We start from the raw sequence: 14116 nt of genomic DNA, 5'->3' as shown, positions 1-14116 counted from the left end.
TGTTTTCAAACTATAAAAATGCCATCGACAATTTATGAGCGTGTCTTGTGAATAAAATCAGCAGAAAGTGGCGAAACACTAAACTAGATTGGTATGAAATTGTCAACATATTATGAGTCATATTATGACGAGCTTAAAATGGGAATGATTGCAGCCAGCAATTTTGTATATAATTCTTGCTCTTGCACTTTAACGACAGAAACAAAAAGAGAAGAAAAAAACACAATCGAGAATGATCGAGAATGTGGGGAGGGAGTAAATTATTATCGAAATTCAACCAAAAATATTAATCATTTCGCAATGGATATATGTATACAATCAAAAGTATTAAGTTCATTGAAATAAAATCAGGAATGATTGTTTTTTCTTTGGTTTTACTCAATTCACAGCTATGCAAAAGTGTATTAGTTTCAAAAATGCAACTTTTAAATATAAATATAAACAAAATGTGTTTTAAACATTTCAAAGTAACAAAAAAAATATTCCCCATTGCACTAATCAAAAAAGAATAAAAAAAACCAAAATAATAAAAAAAGGTATAACACAACAACAAAACTACATCAAGTTTAATACAACAAAAGAAAGAGAAAAAAAATCCATACTCCATAAGTTCGTTAACGTTTGAATTAAGAAAAAAAAATATAAAAAAATAACAGGATAGAGAAAGAAATGTAACAATTTGTGGTGGAAAAGTGAATGAAAAGTCTAAAAAACAAGTGTGCAGTGAGCAGGAAAAGGGGATCTATTTATAATTTTACTTTTGTCTTTGGTTATTCACACCGAAATGAAAATTGGAATTATTATTATTACTGAGTATATATATATATATATATATATATATATGTATATATATATATGTGGGAAACGGAGGGAATGTGAAGGAGAAACTAACTTGAAACAACACTTCAAACCAATTTTCAAGGGGGAAAACGCACGTATTTCAAGTGTTTTATTATATATGATTTTCCCATTTTTCGAGTACACGGATTTTTTTTTGTTAAATCTCTTTGTTCGTTTATTATTACTCTCGGATCGATAGCATAAGTTTGGCGTAAAGTTATAATTTAAGTTTTACAAAAGTTTCAAGTCATAAAACACATGTTTATCTTTCGACATATTTTCATCAAAAGTGAATTTCTGTTGGTGTGAGTGTGTGCTACCCATGGAAAGGAAAACCCCGTGGAAAAAGCGGAGAAAAGTACACCAAATCCAGCCATTTCAATCGTAAGGAAAGAGGAAATGGGGTGGATACAGAATTGGAACAAACGTTTTTGTGTTTTTAAAAAACTTTTTTACAGTGAAAAAAGAAGAAAGGGAACAGAGGTGAGGAGGCCAAACTAAAATGTCCGAAACACTCGTGCGCGTTTCAAGTTACAAACAAACGAGTTCGTTAACAGGAGATTAGAAAGAAAAAAAAACGGAACAATAAAATAAAGTTGGATGTCAAAAAGTGTGTTTGTGTGTTCTTTTTTTTTAAATTTGGATTGTGTTTGTGTGTGTTTATTTTTCTTCTGTATTTTAACAATATGAATTCTTTTCGTCGAAAGGAAAAGTCAACTTCCGTTTGAAATGTAAACGAAATTGGTTTGAGTAACTTACCGACAACGGAATTGGCTCCATTTGATGGTGAAAAGTTTAGCGTTTTGCTGCCTTGCGTTTGACGACGTTGTAGCACCATCATTGGCTTGGACGCCTCATTTGCAGATGATGACCGGTTTCGGAACTCTTCACGGTTTCGATTTGTTGACATTGCGCTAGCATACAAGAAAAAATAATTGAAAGTTAATCAAGCATTGTGATCATTCAACCAAAAAAGCCGGATGGAATGGATGGAGTAAACGAAGTCAAAAACGGCTCAACACTTACTTGATAATCGTTGTATGCATATTTTGTGCAATCAACGGATCTTCCGTTTCCATATAAAGCTCTCCGGCGCCGATTGCACTGTGACGTCCCACTTCCATATAGAAAAATCGCTGCGAATCGCCGCATCTGCAGTCACCACACAAACAGCGACAACATCGAAAGAAGAAGAAGAATAAGAGAAAAAATTGGCGAAAGACAAGAAAATATGAGCACAAGAAATGCCAACGAAATGATTGGGTGGCCCCACAAATAACAAAAAAAGAAACTCGATAAAACAGAAGGCGGAAAATTCTCTTTCATATAAATAGAAGAAGCATGACAAAAATTATCGCACGCGTATTTATTAATATTATTATGAAAGCGAATCGTTTGCTTTTATCACGGGACGTGAGAGCGAACGAAAGAAAGGAACGAGAGAGAGAGAGAGAGAGAGAAAATGGACGAATCAAAATAAATTACCGTCTGATCGTTGTCAATAGAAACTCAACGTATGGCATTCGTTGTTCACCATTTTGTGTCGTCTTTGAGCCGGTCTGTGACAACCGCAACGCTTTATCGGTTAAACAGAGATGATACGTGCCAACGATATTTTTCTCAACCGCCAAACCTCTTCGATGTACTTGCACTTCCCACACATGTTCTGAAAATAGAGAAAAAGAGAAAGAGAGAGAAAAAACCGATTATATATATATATATATATAGATATTTATAAGAGAATGAAATTCACATCAAAATAATAACAATAATCATATCAGATCGAGAACACGCGTTCGATTTTTGAATTCAGGTTCTGTTTCGTTACCCAATCGGCCGAATTGTCGTAAAATGCGTGGTGTATGTGACTAAACGCAGCACTATTTTCTCTGTCTCGCCCCATTTCGGGCCCAGTCGCCAAATCGTGGATAAATTATTGCCTGAGTCATTGACAACAAAAGTAGTTTTGTGTGTAAATGTCTCGTGATCGCTTAAATTTAGAATGTTATTAAAAATATGGTCAACTTTGCAACAACTGATGTAATAAATAAACGTTTTTGTTGAGCATCACGTCATCATGTTGACGTCACCGGCCAAACAGGCAAATAACATTGTATGAGGCATGCACTGAAAATAGCCGAAGAAAAAAACATGTAACTTGCTGTGCTGTGCGGCGACCAAGACAACAACAACAGCGACAAAGACGACGGCGACAGCGATAGAACAATGCGATAAAAGCCCATTGGCATCTTGATCTTTTCGCTATGAGAAAATAGTTGTTATTTTTTCTTCTTTTTGGCAAGGCATGTGCGTAAGTGAATGCGTTTGTTTATGTTGCAGCAATTGCTTTTATGTGATGCATACGTCATCGTGTGCGATGTTCTTTATTTCTTCGGGCTATCGAATTGGCTTTGTCGTAAATCTGACGCCCGTTTCGGGTGTTTCACACAGAGCCAGAGTAATTAAATTAGTAGCACATAAATATCATGATGTGTGACATACGTGTGTGCACAGCACAAACAACCCGACCCGCCGACCATGTAACACACATCTCGATATGCAACATTTTTATTTGTTTGCAACTGGCCATTAAAATTGAGCAAATTATCTATAGAAATGAGGCGAACAAATAATAATTTGCTCGTCGCATTTTGCACAGTGTACGCGCACGGTGCTGGCCGTTTATTGCTCTTCCAATCGACCAAATATTGTAAGCGATTCCGAAGTGCATATACGTGTATTTCGTATAGATACACATGTCGAATATATTGAAGATGATAAGGAAACAACAACGACGACGACGACAACGATGAATAAGAATGTGTAAATGTTATTTATATTTGCTCACTTTTCGTGTCTTGTTCTTCGATTGTTGCTGTTGTGTTGTTTTTTTTGGGTGTTTTTCTGTGTGTACCTTTGCCACATTACTTTTCATCTTCAAACCAATAAAACAAGTATTATGCCATTTGTGAACGAAGCTTGCTCATACATACAAACTCGCATCATTGCTCTCTCACTCATTCACTAGCTTGCCTATACTCACACTGGCTCGCTCAAGCTCAAGCTCAAGCTCGAAATTGAAAAATGCCAGCACATTCTTTGCTTTGTTTCTGGGCTTCAGTCGCGCGCGTACACCGTGTGTATTTGTCTGCCTGGTTTGTTGTTTTGTTGCTGGCTGCTCTTTTCCGTACACATTTGTTTCTTTTAGCTTCATCTACTGTTTGAATTTACTTAATGTTTGATTATTTTGTGCTACAATGTTGCTATAATGGCATCATTAATCTTAAAATGTTGCATTTTCGATGTTAACTGCTTTACCGGTTCGCTTGTTTTCAAGAGCACAATGCGAAAACAACCGAAAAAAAAGGCGCGCACTCATTCACTCACTCACTCACACACGGAGAGAGAGAGAGAGAGAGAGAGAGAGAGCGAGAGAGAGAGGGAGAGAGAGAGAGAGAGAGCGAAAGACAGCGAGTCGCAAAAATGTGGGAAAAAACGAAGCGAACGAAGAAACAAACGAAAAAAGCAAAGAATCAACATCAACGAAAAAGCATTCACCGCATAGAGAGTAATGTGGTTGTTTTTTCTTTCTTTTGAAAAAGCAAAACGAACGAAAAGAAGAAAAAAAACAACAAAACTGGTGCATTTTTCTTTTCGTTCGGTGGGTAGCCAGTTTTCAGAGTATTTATTGAGCATTCTTGTCAATTTTGATGATCCAGCACTCATTCACCGCGCTTTAAAACGCGCTAATTTTCGGAAATAAATTGTCAAATTCTTTTAATATTTCTTCGATTAAAGCAAAACCGGCGGCAATCGAACACACGCGCATTCGAAATACCGGTGAACCGGGGCAATAAACAACCGAACATAAACGACAAGAATGAACAACAAAACAAAATTCGGCGAACATCGAAGAGGAGCGTGCGTCTCTCTGTGAGAAACATACACCCGGATACCGAAATTAAATGTCAAATCGAGGTGATTTAAATGTGTGCAACAACACGGGTGTATCACCAAATGCCATTACACCAGAAATTAAACGGGACGAGAAAATAAGCGCGATAGACGAATGCGAACTAAACACACAGCAACAGTAACAAAGTGCGCGCAGCAGAGAGGCAGAAAAAAAAATCAGTTGAAAGAGAGAAAAAGCAACAAATCAAATCAGAGACAGACTATTTTCATTCGATGTCGCTTTCCGCTGCAGACTCAGTCTCTCTTCCCTCCCGAATGGAGTGAAGTAAATTCATACGCTCACGCACAAGAGTTGTCCCCGGCTCTCTCTCTCTCTCTCTCTCTCTCGAGCCAAGAAATGCCATTGTTGATATCTCTTTGGAAAATCACAGAAATATAAAAATAATTAGCCGCACCAATGAATTTCCTATTGGTTGCCGGTTCGATACAGACATATTCTGACTTTGTTGATTCCTGATACTGTTGCTGTTGTTGTTGTTATTGTATTTTTTTGTCGTTCGTTCGTTTTTTCGAGTCCATACTATGGTTTGTGTGTTGTGTTCAAGTTCTGGGAAAGGCTGCGCGCGGATCAATTAAGTGGATTGTTACTGTATTGTATTTTCCCTTTTTCACGACATTTCGCCAAGTCGCATTCGCAGGCATGCAGGCAGGCACAAAAACCACGCAGAGGAATGCGATTCAGGCGGTTATTTAGATTTGTATATTGATTTCATTATTCCGGCACACACGGTTCACTTTTGTTTCGCTTTTATTTCGTTTCGTTTTTCTCATTGTTGTAACAATGTACAACTTACAACCTCATAAACCATTCGGGTTTAATTTGGACTGATTTATAAACCGTTGAAACGAATAAAATATATCGTTATAACGTGTTGTTGAATGTGCAACAAATGATAATGCCATAAAATAAAAGCGCACACGTATTCGATTCGTGTATGCGACTTTGTGTTTGTGTCTTTTTTCTCATTTGTACTGTTTTATGCGAGAGAGAGAGAGAGAGAGAGAGAGAGAGAGAGAACCTTTTTCTTTCCCTGCCTGAACTGTCGACCTACCAAACGACCGCCCGACAATCGGCTTGCCTTGCCTTCTCTGCTGTGTGCATACCATTCGCATTTTATTTTCTGTTGAAAATATGATTTTCAACACGGGAGATAAAGTTGATGCTGCTGTTGCTGACTGAAAATTTATGTAATGCACCACAATGCCATTTCATAATTTTCCATTTTTCAATTTATATTGTATGCATTTTGTTTGCAAAAACGTCTTCATTAAACCTGTCCGCAGTCGTGCGTTTTATTTAGTCAGGCATTGAATTGGATAATTGAAATTGAACAAGAAAACTGTGTTTGTATGTGCTCTCGCACGCGTTCGCTCGCCGCCAATTGCATTCGCCAACACAATTGGCAATTTTGCAAAATTTCATTTGCAGTTCGATGACATTTGGTATGTTATTATTTGCATTTTGTCGCTTTTTGGCTTGACTTTGTTATTCATTCCGACAAGAACTACTACATACACGCTTGAATTTACATACGATTTTTATGTTTCTTCTGTATTTGCATATAGTTTTTTTGTGTCTCTCTTTTCTGAACTAATTTTACTACTTACCAAATGTTGTGCGCGGCAAATCCACTTCACTTTCTTCGTGTTGGCGTAGTGTTTGCAACGCATTCAGCCATTTCATCATTTCGCATTCGTTATCCATGACAATGCAAAAGCTGTCCTCCCGCGTATACAAAGCGATAACAAATTTTTGCTTCGTATCAAGCCGTTGACTGATGTGAAAGCAACTTTTCAGCACAATACTGCGTTTTGGATGGCCGAAACGTGATCGAAACTTTTTCTCACTGTCATAGTATTCTAAGCGCGCCGGTTTTTCACCATTATTACTCACAAGCACGAAATATTTTTTCTTCATTGTTTTTTGTTTCTTTAAATAGCCCTGCAGGCATACGCCCAATTTGTCAGCGGTCGTCGACGATGATGATGATTTCGATGACTTTGAATTCCGTAGGCTATTTTGTGGTGATGGTTCCACATTTTCATTGGCCGCATTAGCGGCCGCTGGTGGTAGTGACGTTGATGTAGCTGACATTTTTTTTCTGCTTTTTTGCTTCTCGGTTCTTCTGTCTTCCTTAAAAATTTCCTTTTTCCGTTTTGCCCTGGAACTTTAACTTCATTTATTCTTCCGATGTCAGACTTGTTTTGTATCTTGATTTTTTGCTTGTTTTTTTTCGTTTTGGATTTTTCTTCTTCTTTTTCTCACTTCTTTCTGGTTTTACATTCGATCAATTGAAGTTGAAATCGAAATTAAAATCGATCTCCGTCTTTTAACACAAATTCTCTTGGAGTTTAATTCACTTGTTTTGAATGGTTTTGTCATTTTCAATTATTGTGGGCATTTCCGTATTTGGATTTTCCCCCTGCCAGAACAACTTTCTTTTTACATGGAAATTTGCACTGATTGTTCACATTTCGATTGGTTGTTGTTGTCTTTTTTTTGTCGTCGTTTACATTTTCACTTTTCGTTCACATTGTAACGGTTTTGATTTGTATCTATGCGATATTAAGTTGATTGAAGTAGTTTTTCTGTATAATTGTTTTCATTCAATTGGTCTGTATCACATCCATTGCAGCGCACCTGTGAATTGGAAGAGAAAAGAGATGTTTGTTATTTTTTTTTATTTAAATTTTTCAATTTTGTAGAAAATGAATGGTTTGTGTTGTTTGGATGTAAGCACTCGCGATTGCGCCATAGCCCACATTCAATTCGGCCTACATTCAAAACGAGGGGTTGGTAAACTATTTATTTCTTCGTTTTATGTTTTGCAATCACTCTAGCTGTGAAAAGCTTTTCATACCCATCATGAAGTATTTGGAGCTGTTTATATGGATCCCATTGCAAATATTTGTTTTGAAAGAAAAAAAAAACACGAAAAATAAAATACGAGCGAATGCGAGAGAGACGGACAGAATCCAGCAGTCGTGCCTCGTTTAACTATCCAAAGCGATCTGATTTTTCAAACGGAATAACTTATTTTCGACGCATCCTCAAAATGCGCAGCTCCATCAATTCATACCACAAACAACAGCTCAATGTGTCTATAGTCAATATATGTGTATGCGAATGAATACGTGTGTCTATATGATATCGAAACTGACTGAGCATTTAGTCTTTTGCTCTCGTCATCAAATTCTTGTTTGCGTTCTCAGAGAGCGCGACTTTAAACTTATTTTTTTTTTCGTTTCGTTTTATTTTCTGTGGTTAGCTGTGCGCAATTTTCTCTCTCTCTCTCTCTCTCTCTCTCTCTCTCTTCTTCTTCTTTCCTAAATATCTTTAACGCGTTTGTGTGTATACGACGACGTTGTCGACGGCGGCGGCGGTGGCATGCCATATTGTGCATAAAACGTATAGTAAAAATATTGTAAAAGTTTTATGGATGACCAGCAGTGAGCGGAACAGAAAAAAAAGCAGCAACAGCAACAGCTACAGAACAGAACATATCGCGAAATCACCGAGAATCCAAAAAGGCGGGAGGAGAAGAAAAATTACTGTATAGAGCGAAAAATATTGTGGAGACGACACATCCACACACATACATACTCACATACCATATACATATATAACAAAAGACGACGAAACGAAAACAAGATCCACGATACCAGGAAACCGCAAATGTAATAAAACAAACATCAACAGCAGCAACGGCAGCCACACATGCCACCACTAGTAACGGCCGATCGACCGCGACCGACCGAAACACATACACATACACATAAACACGAATGCAAACGGCGCGCACACGGCCCATCCATCCATCCACACACGACAAAACAGCATTCTTATTCTCTGTCTCTTCAGAAAGACGTAACAGAAGAATGAACAGAAAAACAAACCCAGTCAAGGCATAAATGAACGTACATAAACAACAACAAGAAGAGAGAGAGAGAGAGAGAGAGAGAGAGAGAGAGAGGGGGAAAAAAGCGCAACAACAACGCGCTACTCCATAATTCGATCGGATATATTTTTGATTTGAATGTGATATTCTGTAGTGTTTTGTCTAGCCAAACAATAACTCATCGATTGGCGAAAAGAGACAGAGAGAAGCACGATTTAAAACAGAAAAAATAACGAAGAAAAAGAAGAAGAAGGAGAAACGATGAGAAGAAGCTCCAGAACAACATTCCACGGATGCACTTTTCGATCGATGCAAACACGATCGATGTGTTGAATCGCCGAGTGCGAAAGCGCGCGCGCACTCGCTCATTCGCCCCGAAAGCCAATCAATTACTTCATTTCATGTGTGTTTTATTCCTCGGCTGTTGTTGTGTTATATTGGCAATTTGTTTAATCATTTTCAATCCCGTATTGCAACATTGTCACATTAGTCATTTTTCTCTCTACATTTTTCTTCCACGAATTTTGGCGTCGCATTGAATTTCCAAATAAACAACATTCCAAACCGATGTGCGATGGGGAATTATATTCAAGTGTCAACAACAGCAACGGCAGCAGCAACAATGATAAAGCCAGTTTTTAAAAACTGGCAACAAATACACAGTGCAGTGTATTCAATGGTACAACAAATTAACTGGTAATCGATGTCGCACACGACACACATTCCATTCGTATAGAATTGCAAATGCACGAAAAATAAACCTGAGAACTTTATCTGAATAAGCGATTTGAATGTTCAAACTGCGTTCTGTTCTCTTTCTTCCTGTCCCTCTCGTGCGTGGCACGTACAATTTGCTGGACATGAGACGGAATCAAGACGAGTGGTAACACTCTAGGAAATACTCAGTACAGCTACTAACGTTCATAATGAATAACTTGTTGTCCTCAAAACAAAATGAGCATGGAGAGAGAGAGAGAGAGAGAGAGAGAGGGAGAGAGAGAGAGAGGGGGAGAGAGAGAGAGAGGGAGAAAATATGTGAGCGATACAAAAATTCAAATGAAAATAATACATACACCAAACGAAAACCAACAAGAGCCGGCGAAATGCGCGTTCACAAAATAACAAATAAATATGATACGTGTCACAATCCTTTGTGTGTGTTTCGAAGTATTGTGATTTGCGAGTGACATTTAAATGGAACACGAGAAGAAGAGAAAAAGGTTTATGAACAAATCACATTTGAAGCTAAAAGAAGCATATTGCATTATAGCAAAAGTATGCGGTAGAATAAATGCACGTAGTTGATAACAGCCACACGCTTTTGTGCTGTATTGTGTGTGTGTGACAAACGGGCAAACGTTTATTTAATTTGCATCTTTCATAATTTTCCAAGAATGAGAAACCTTTCGCTATGGCCATGAATTGTTCATACGTTGCGAGTTTCTCGAAAGCTCTTGACTCAATTTGCTTCCAAGAGGCGAGTGCATGAGCAGCAAAATTCCGTTTCACAGAACAGCACAGCACACAGCATACACACCCCATGAATCAATCATTATTTCGCTTATCAAGGCAAAACTCCTCCGCATTCTTCGGAAATGTCAAGTGAAAGAGAGTGAATCGAATGCGAGGAAAGATAGTAAGTGAATGAGTGCGGCAAGTGAAACTACACCGAGCCTTTTGTCTTAATGGAAAATCGATGGATGGAATCGGTCAAAGAGGGGGGGGGGGGGGGGAGGTTACAACAAAAATGAGGACAATAAATGAATGTAGGTGCGCGCGCGAACAGCTCAACTAATTCGATGTAATTATTATGATAAATAATTCGAATGTTTTCCCACAAAGTGATAAATTATTTTGAAGGAATCAATACAAAATGACGTAATGACAAAACGACGGAGCTGCTACAGCAATGCCATAGCACCACCGGCGGTAACTACTTCTCTATCTATCCTGCTGTGAGTTTGTTGTTTCACTTAATGATAACAACACCATTCTAATTATAGTTTTATATTCATTTGATCGTGCATACAATGTATCGAACAGTAAATAGAGGAAACCGTGAAAGCGGCGAACAAAGCTCCTTGAATTGGTTTGCTAATGAAAATGGACAAACAAAAAGCCAACAAACACATCAACCCAAAATACACAACAAAAACTCACAAAATAGAGAAAAACAGACGCACAGAGAGACAGAGCTTGTATGCGGCAAACAGCAGCAAAAGGGACTTTAATGAATAATCTGATAACTTGAAAAACTTTAGCACTCACGCGTGCTATGACTGATTGGCGCCCTCGTTCGAATTGCATTTTGGCTAAGTACATTGTAAACAGCTCGTCAATTTCAATGGTGCACTTGTATAATTCCTAGCATTGCACTAGCGACAATTATATCACCATTCGTGCGCTTACATACTCTCTTTTGTGCCGCCGTTTCTCTCTCTCTCTGCCGGCCCCTTTCTCATTCTCGCGCTCTTTTGGCCACATCGTTCTATGCATGTAACTGTGTGTGTGTGTGTCTTCTTCTCTTTCTATACGATAAATACTGTTGTTGCTGTTTTTTTTTAAATTTTTATTTTGTGTATTTTTTTTGCTCTGTGCATTGCGAGCACGCTGTTGTAAAAAAAATGTGCTGTAAAACATCCAATGTAGCACAAGGTAACTCAAATCAGTCCGCTATTTTATGCTGTGCAGTACTTTGCATTGCACACACACACCGAGCACGCTCTCTTCGCTTATTATTATACTTGTCCGCATGAAAATATGCTCTTTGGAATGGGAAACGAAAAATCACTGGGATTTCTTGCGGAATTGTTGTTTTCGATTCATTCGCTCCGCGCGCAAAACGGACTTTATACACTCGTTTTTATTTTATTTCATTTTTTCTACTTTCTTTTTTTTGGCAAATCACGTACTACGTCAACATTCCATTTCTGCAGGCCATTCGCTAGTAATCAATAACCATAACTTGTCCATTTCGCACATTTGTCGAATTTTACGAGCATAATATTTGTAGTCATTTGACAAAAATAACGACCGGAAATGGCAGTTTTCCAATATTGATTTTGATTCGGAATTGGTATAGGAATTTGAGACAACTTCCGTCTTCTTCTTCTTTGCCGAATGTACCGTCAAGTGCTTGATATTTTTGTTGGTTTCTTTTCGTTTCGCTTTTGACGGGGTAGTAGTTGCGACATTCGATTGCCTGGAAGTTTTTCTTCCATTTTTTATTCTATTTATTTTGTTGGTCTAAGTATAAAAATTCGGTTGCAGAGATGGGCATGTATGGTAAGTTTTGGGTAATTCGCATGAATAAAAAAGAGCCACAAGAACGGTGAATACCCGGTTGTAGCCCGTCTCTGTTTCTGGATAGAATTTTTTTTCCCTTTTATCCGCTTAATGAATTCTATTCGCGTGCGCGCGTGTTTGTCGTTTTCATCGTAATATATTTTTTTCTCTACTTTCTCTCTCTCTCTTCTCCTCATCGTTGTTTGTTGGGTAAAAAAAAATTGTTGTTATTGCCTTCAATCGTCGGTATTTCCAGCTAAGTTTTATTTGGTGCGGCCGGTCGTTTACATGCCACTACATTCATATGCTCTAGCGTATATACAGTGATTAAAAAATGTGTAAAAAGTACAGAGCGCAACTAAGGAGTCATAAAAAAAACTGTACGGTTTTCAATGTGGTTAGGGTTTTAGTGTAATTGCACATTTTTACTGTGATGTGTTGTTGGTACGTCGTCGTTGCCGCGGCCGTCGCCGCGGCCGTCGCCGCCGTCATTGTTGTTTGTTACTTTGATGGCGCTCACTTATCTGCATACACAAACATGAAAATGTGTCGATGTCTATATATGGAAATGCGTGCCTAGTTCATGGCCACATTGACATGTTTTTTTTCGTCATATTACATGAGTTATTTCTTCGTTGTTGTTACTTCGATCGTAACTTTTAAGCCAGCACAATGCTTTTTTTTACTACTTTGCCTCCCATCATCGCAGAGATATTAAATTATGTTGTGCCAAATAGTTTTTCTGTTGTTATTCTGTCTATGTGTGTGCGCGCAATAGTTTTTCGTTCTACGATTTTTTATTCCTTTAGTAGAACTAAACTGCACCGGCGCTTACTTATGGTATTTGTTGCTCTTGGTGAGCTTCATCGTTCTCATGCTGTACGATATTTGCCATTTGATATCTATTTCGTTTTCATTGTACGTCCAACGAATCACTTGTTTGTTTTGACGGTATTCAGAAGCCGTTTGCATCACTATTTTTCGTTTCTACCTATCTCACTCATCATTCTTCCACTCTCCACGTGTATATAACATCATTCCATTGTGTTGTGTTGGTACCGAGTAAATTTGTTTTCTCAATTTTCTGGTTTGGTTTCATTCGTATTTGACGTATACTGTTTTGACGTCGTTACTGAGCCAGATATTTTTTCAGTTGTCGTTATTTGCTTTCTCATTGTTTGCACTTTAAATACGATGAACTACGCACCAGACACACAGTGAGGCTTGATGCCCGTGCCATCGATCGATGTTGTTATTGCGCAATTGTAATAATGTAATTTTTATTTTTCTCTTCGGTTTTTATTACGTCCAAAACCAATAACATACATTAGTTTTTTCCATGAAATATTCAAATTTCCTTCTAAATATAACGTTGTTGTTCCGAATGGAAAATATTATTATTGCGACAAATCAAACATAAACCGCATCCCAACACACGACAATTACATATATATGCGTGTTTACTTTCGTTTCGGTCAAGTACAAAGGAAAAAAAAATTCCACATCTTTTTTTTGTCATTCATTTTATACGTTGTCAAACGTTTGGCATGGAAATTGTTGTGGCAAAGAACCTAACTGTTGTTGATTTATCATGAATGACATTTTAATTTTGTTAAAACTGTTTACGAATTCCTTTACGCTCACCAGCTCACACATTTAGCATATATAAACAGTGAACGATTGAGTGTGTGTGTGTGTATGCGTCTTTATTGCCTTAATTCGAACGACAATTCTCTTTTAAAATAAATCGAATCGAATGGTTGAAGTGTTGGCGCAGCGCAAATAAATAAATTGGAATGTTTGTAAATAAGGAGAAAATATGAATCGCCAAGTAGAAGAAAAAAAAAGTGCCAAAGAGCATGAAAAAATAAAATAAAAATGCATGAGAGAGTGAGAGAGTGTAGGAAAAAAACAACCATCAATGAATTTTGTTTTCGACAAAAACATTTCCGTTTCGTTGAATAAACAAGCTGCAAAAGCGAATCACAGCCAACACAGAAGAGAGAATGAGCGAGCGAACGATACCCAGAATTGTTTGTGGTGTGACAAGGAGAGGGAGTGAGAGGTCATAGCCACAAGATAATACGTCGTAGAAAAATAAAAGAGAGAAGGAGTAG

At 37.8% G+C, this 14116-nt stretch overlaps 1 protein-coding gene across 43 annotated transcripts in view; it reads right to left on the bottom strand.

Moving 5' to 3' along the window:
* LOC129565234 (insulin receptor substrate 1) overlaps positions 1–14116 on the bottom strand; it is a 41069-nt gene that overhangs the window by 15146 nt on the left and 11807 nt on the right. For 38 of the 43 annotated variants that reach the window (XM_055439867.1, XM_055439872.1, XM_055439881.1 and 35 more), the window contains exons 2-5: positions 6424–7456; positions 2326–2506; positions 1867–1992; positions 1600–1754 (exon numbers count right to left, since the gene is read on the bottom strand). In XM_055439867.1, coding sequence (XP_055295842.1) covers positions 1600–1754; positions 1867–1992; positions 2326–2506; positions 6424–6910 — 949 coding nt within the window. In that variant the 5' untranslated portion in view covers positions 6911–7456. Of the gene's footprint in view, positions 1–1599; positions 1755–1866; positions 1993–2325; positions 2507–6423; positions 7457–7676; positions 7901–10982; positions 11154–14116 lie in introns of those variants that run through there. The other 5 variants (XM_055439878.1, XM_055439871.1, XM_055439844.1 and 2 more) reach the window with 4 other exon arrangements.

Source organism: Sitodiplosis mosellana, unplaced genomic scaffold (assembly GCF_009176505.1).
Source record: "Sitodiplosis mosellana isolate CC-2019 unplaced genomic scaffold, AAFC_SMos_1.0 Smas_scaffold_2, whole genome shotgun sequence".
In the NCBI taxonomy this organism is placed as follows: Eukaryota; Metazoa; Arthropoda; class Insecta; order Diptera; family Cecidomyiidae; genus Sitodiplosis; species Sitodiplosis mosellana.
This window is presented reverse-complemented; position numbering and strand designations above follow the sequence as displayed.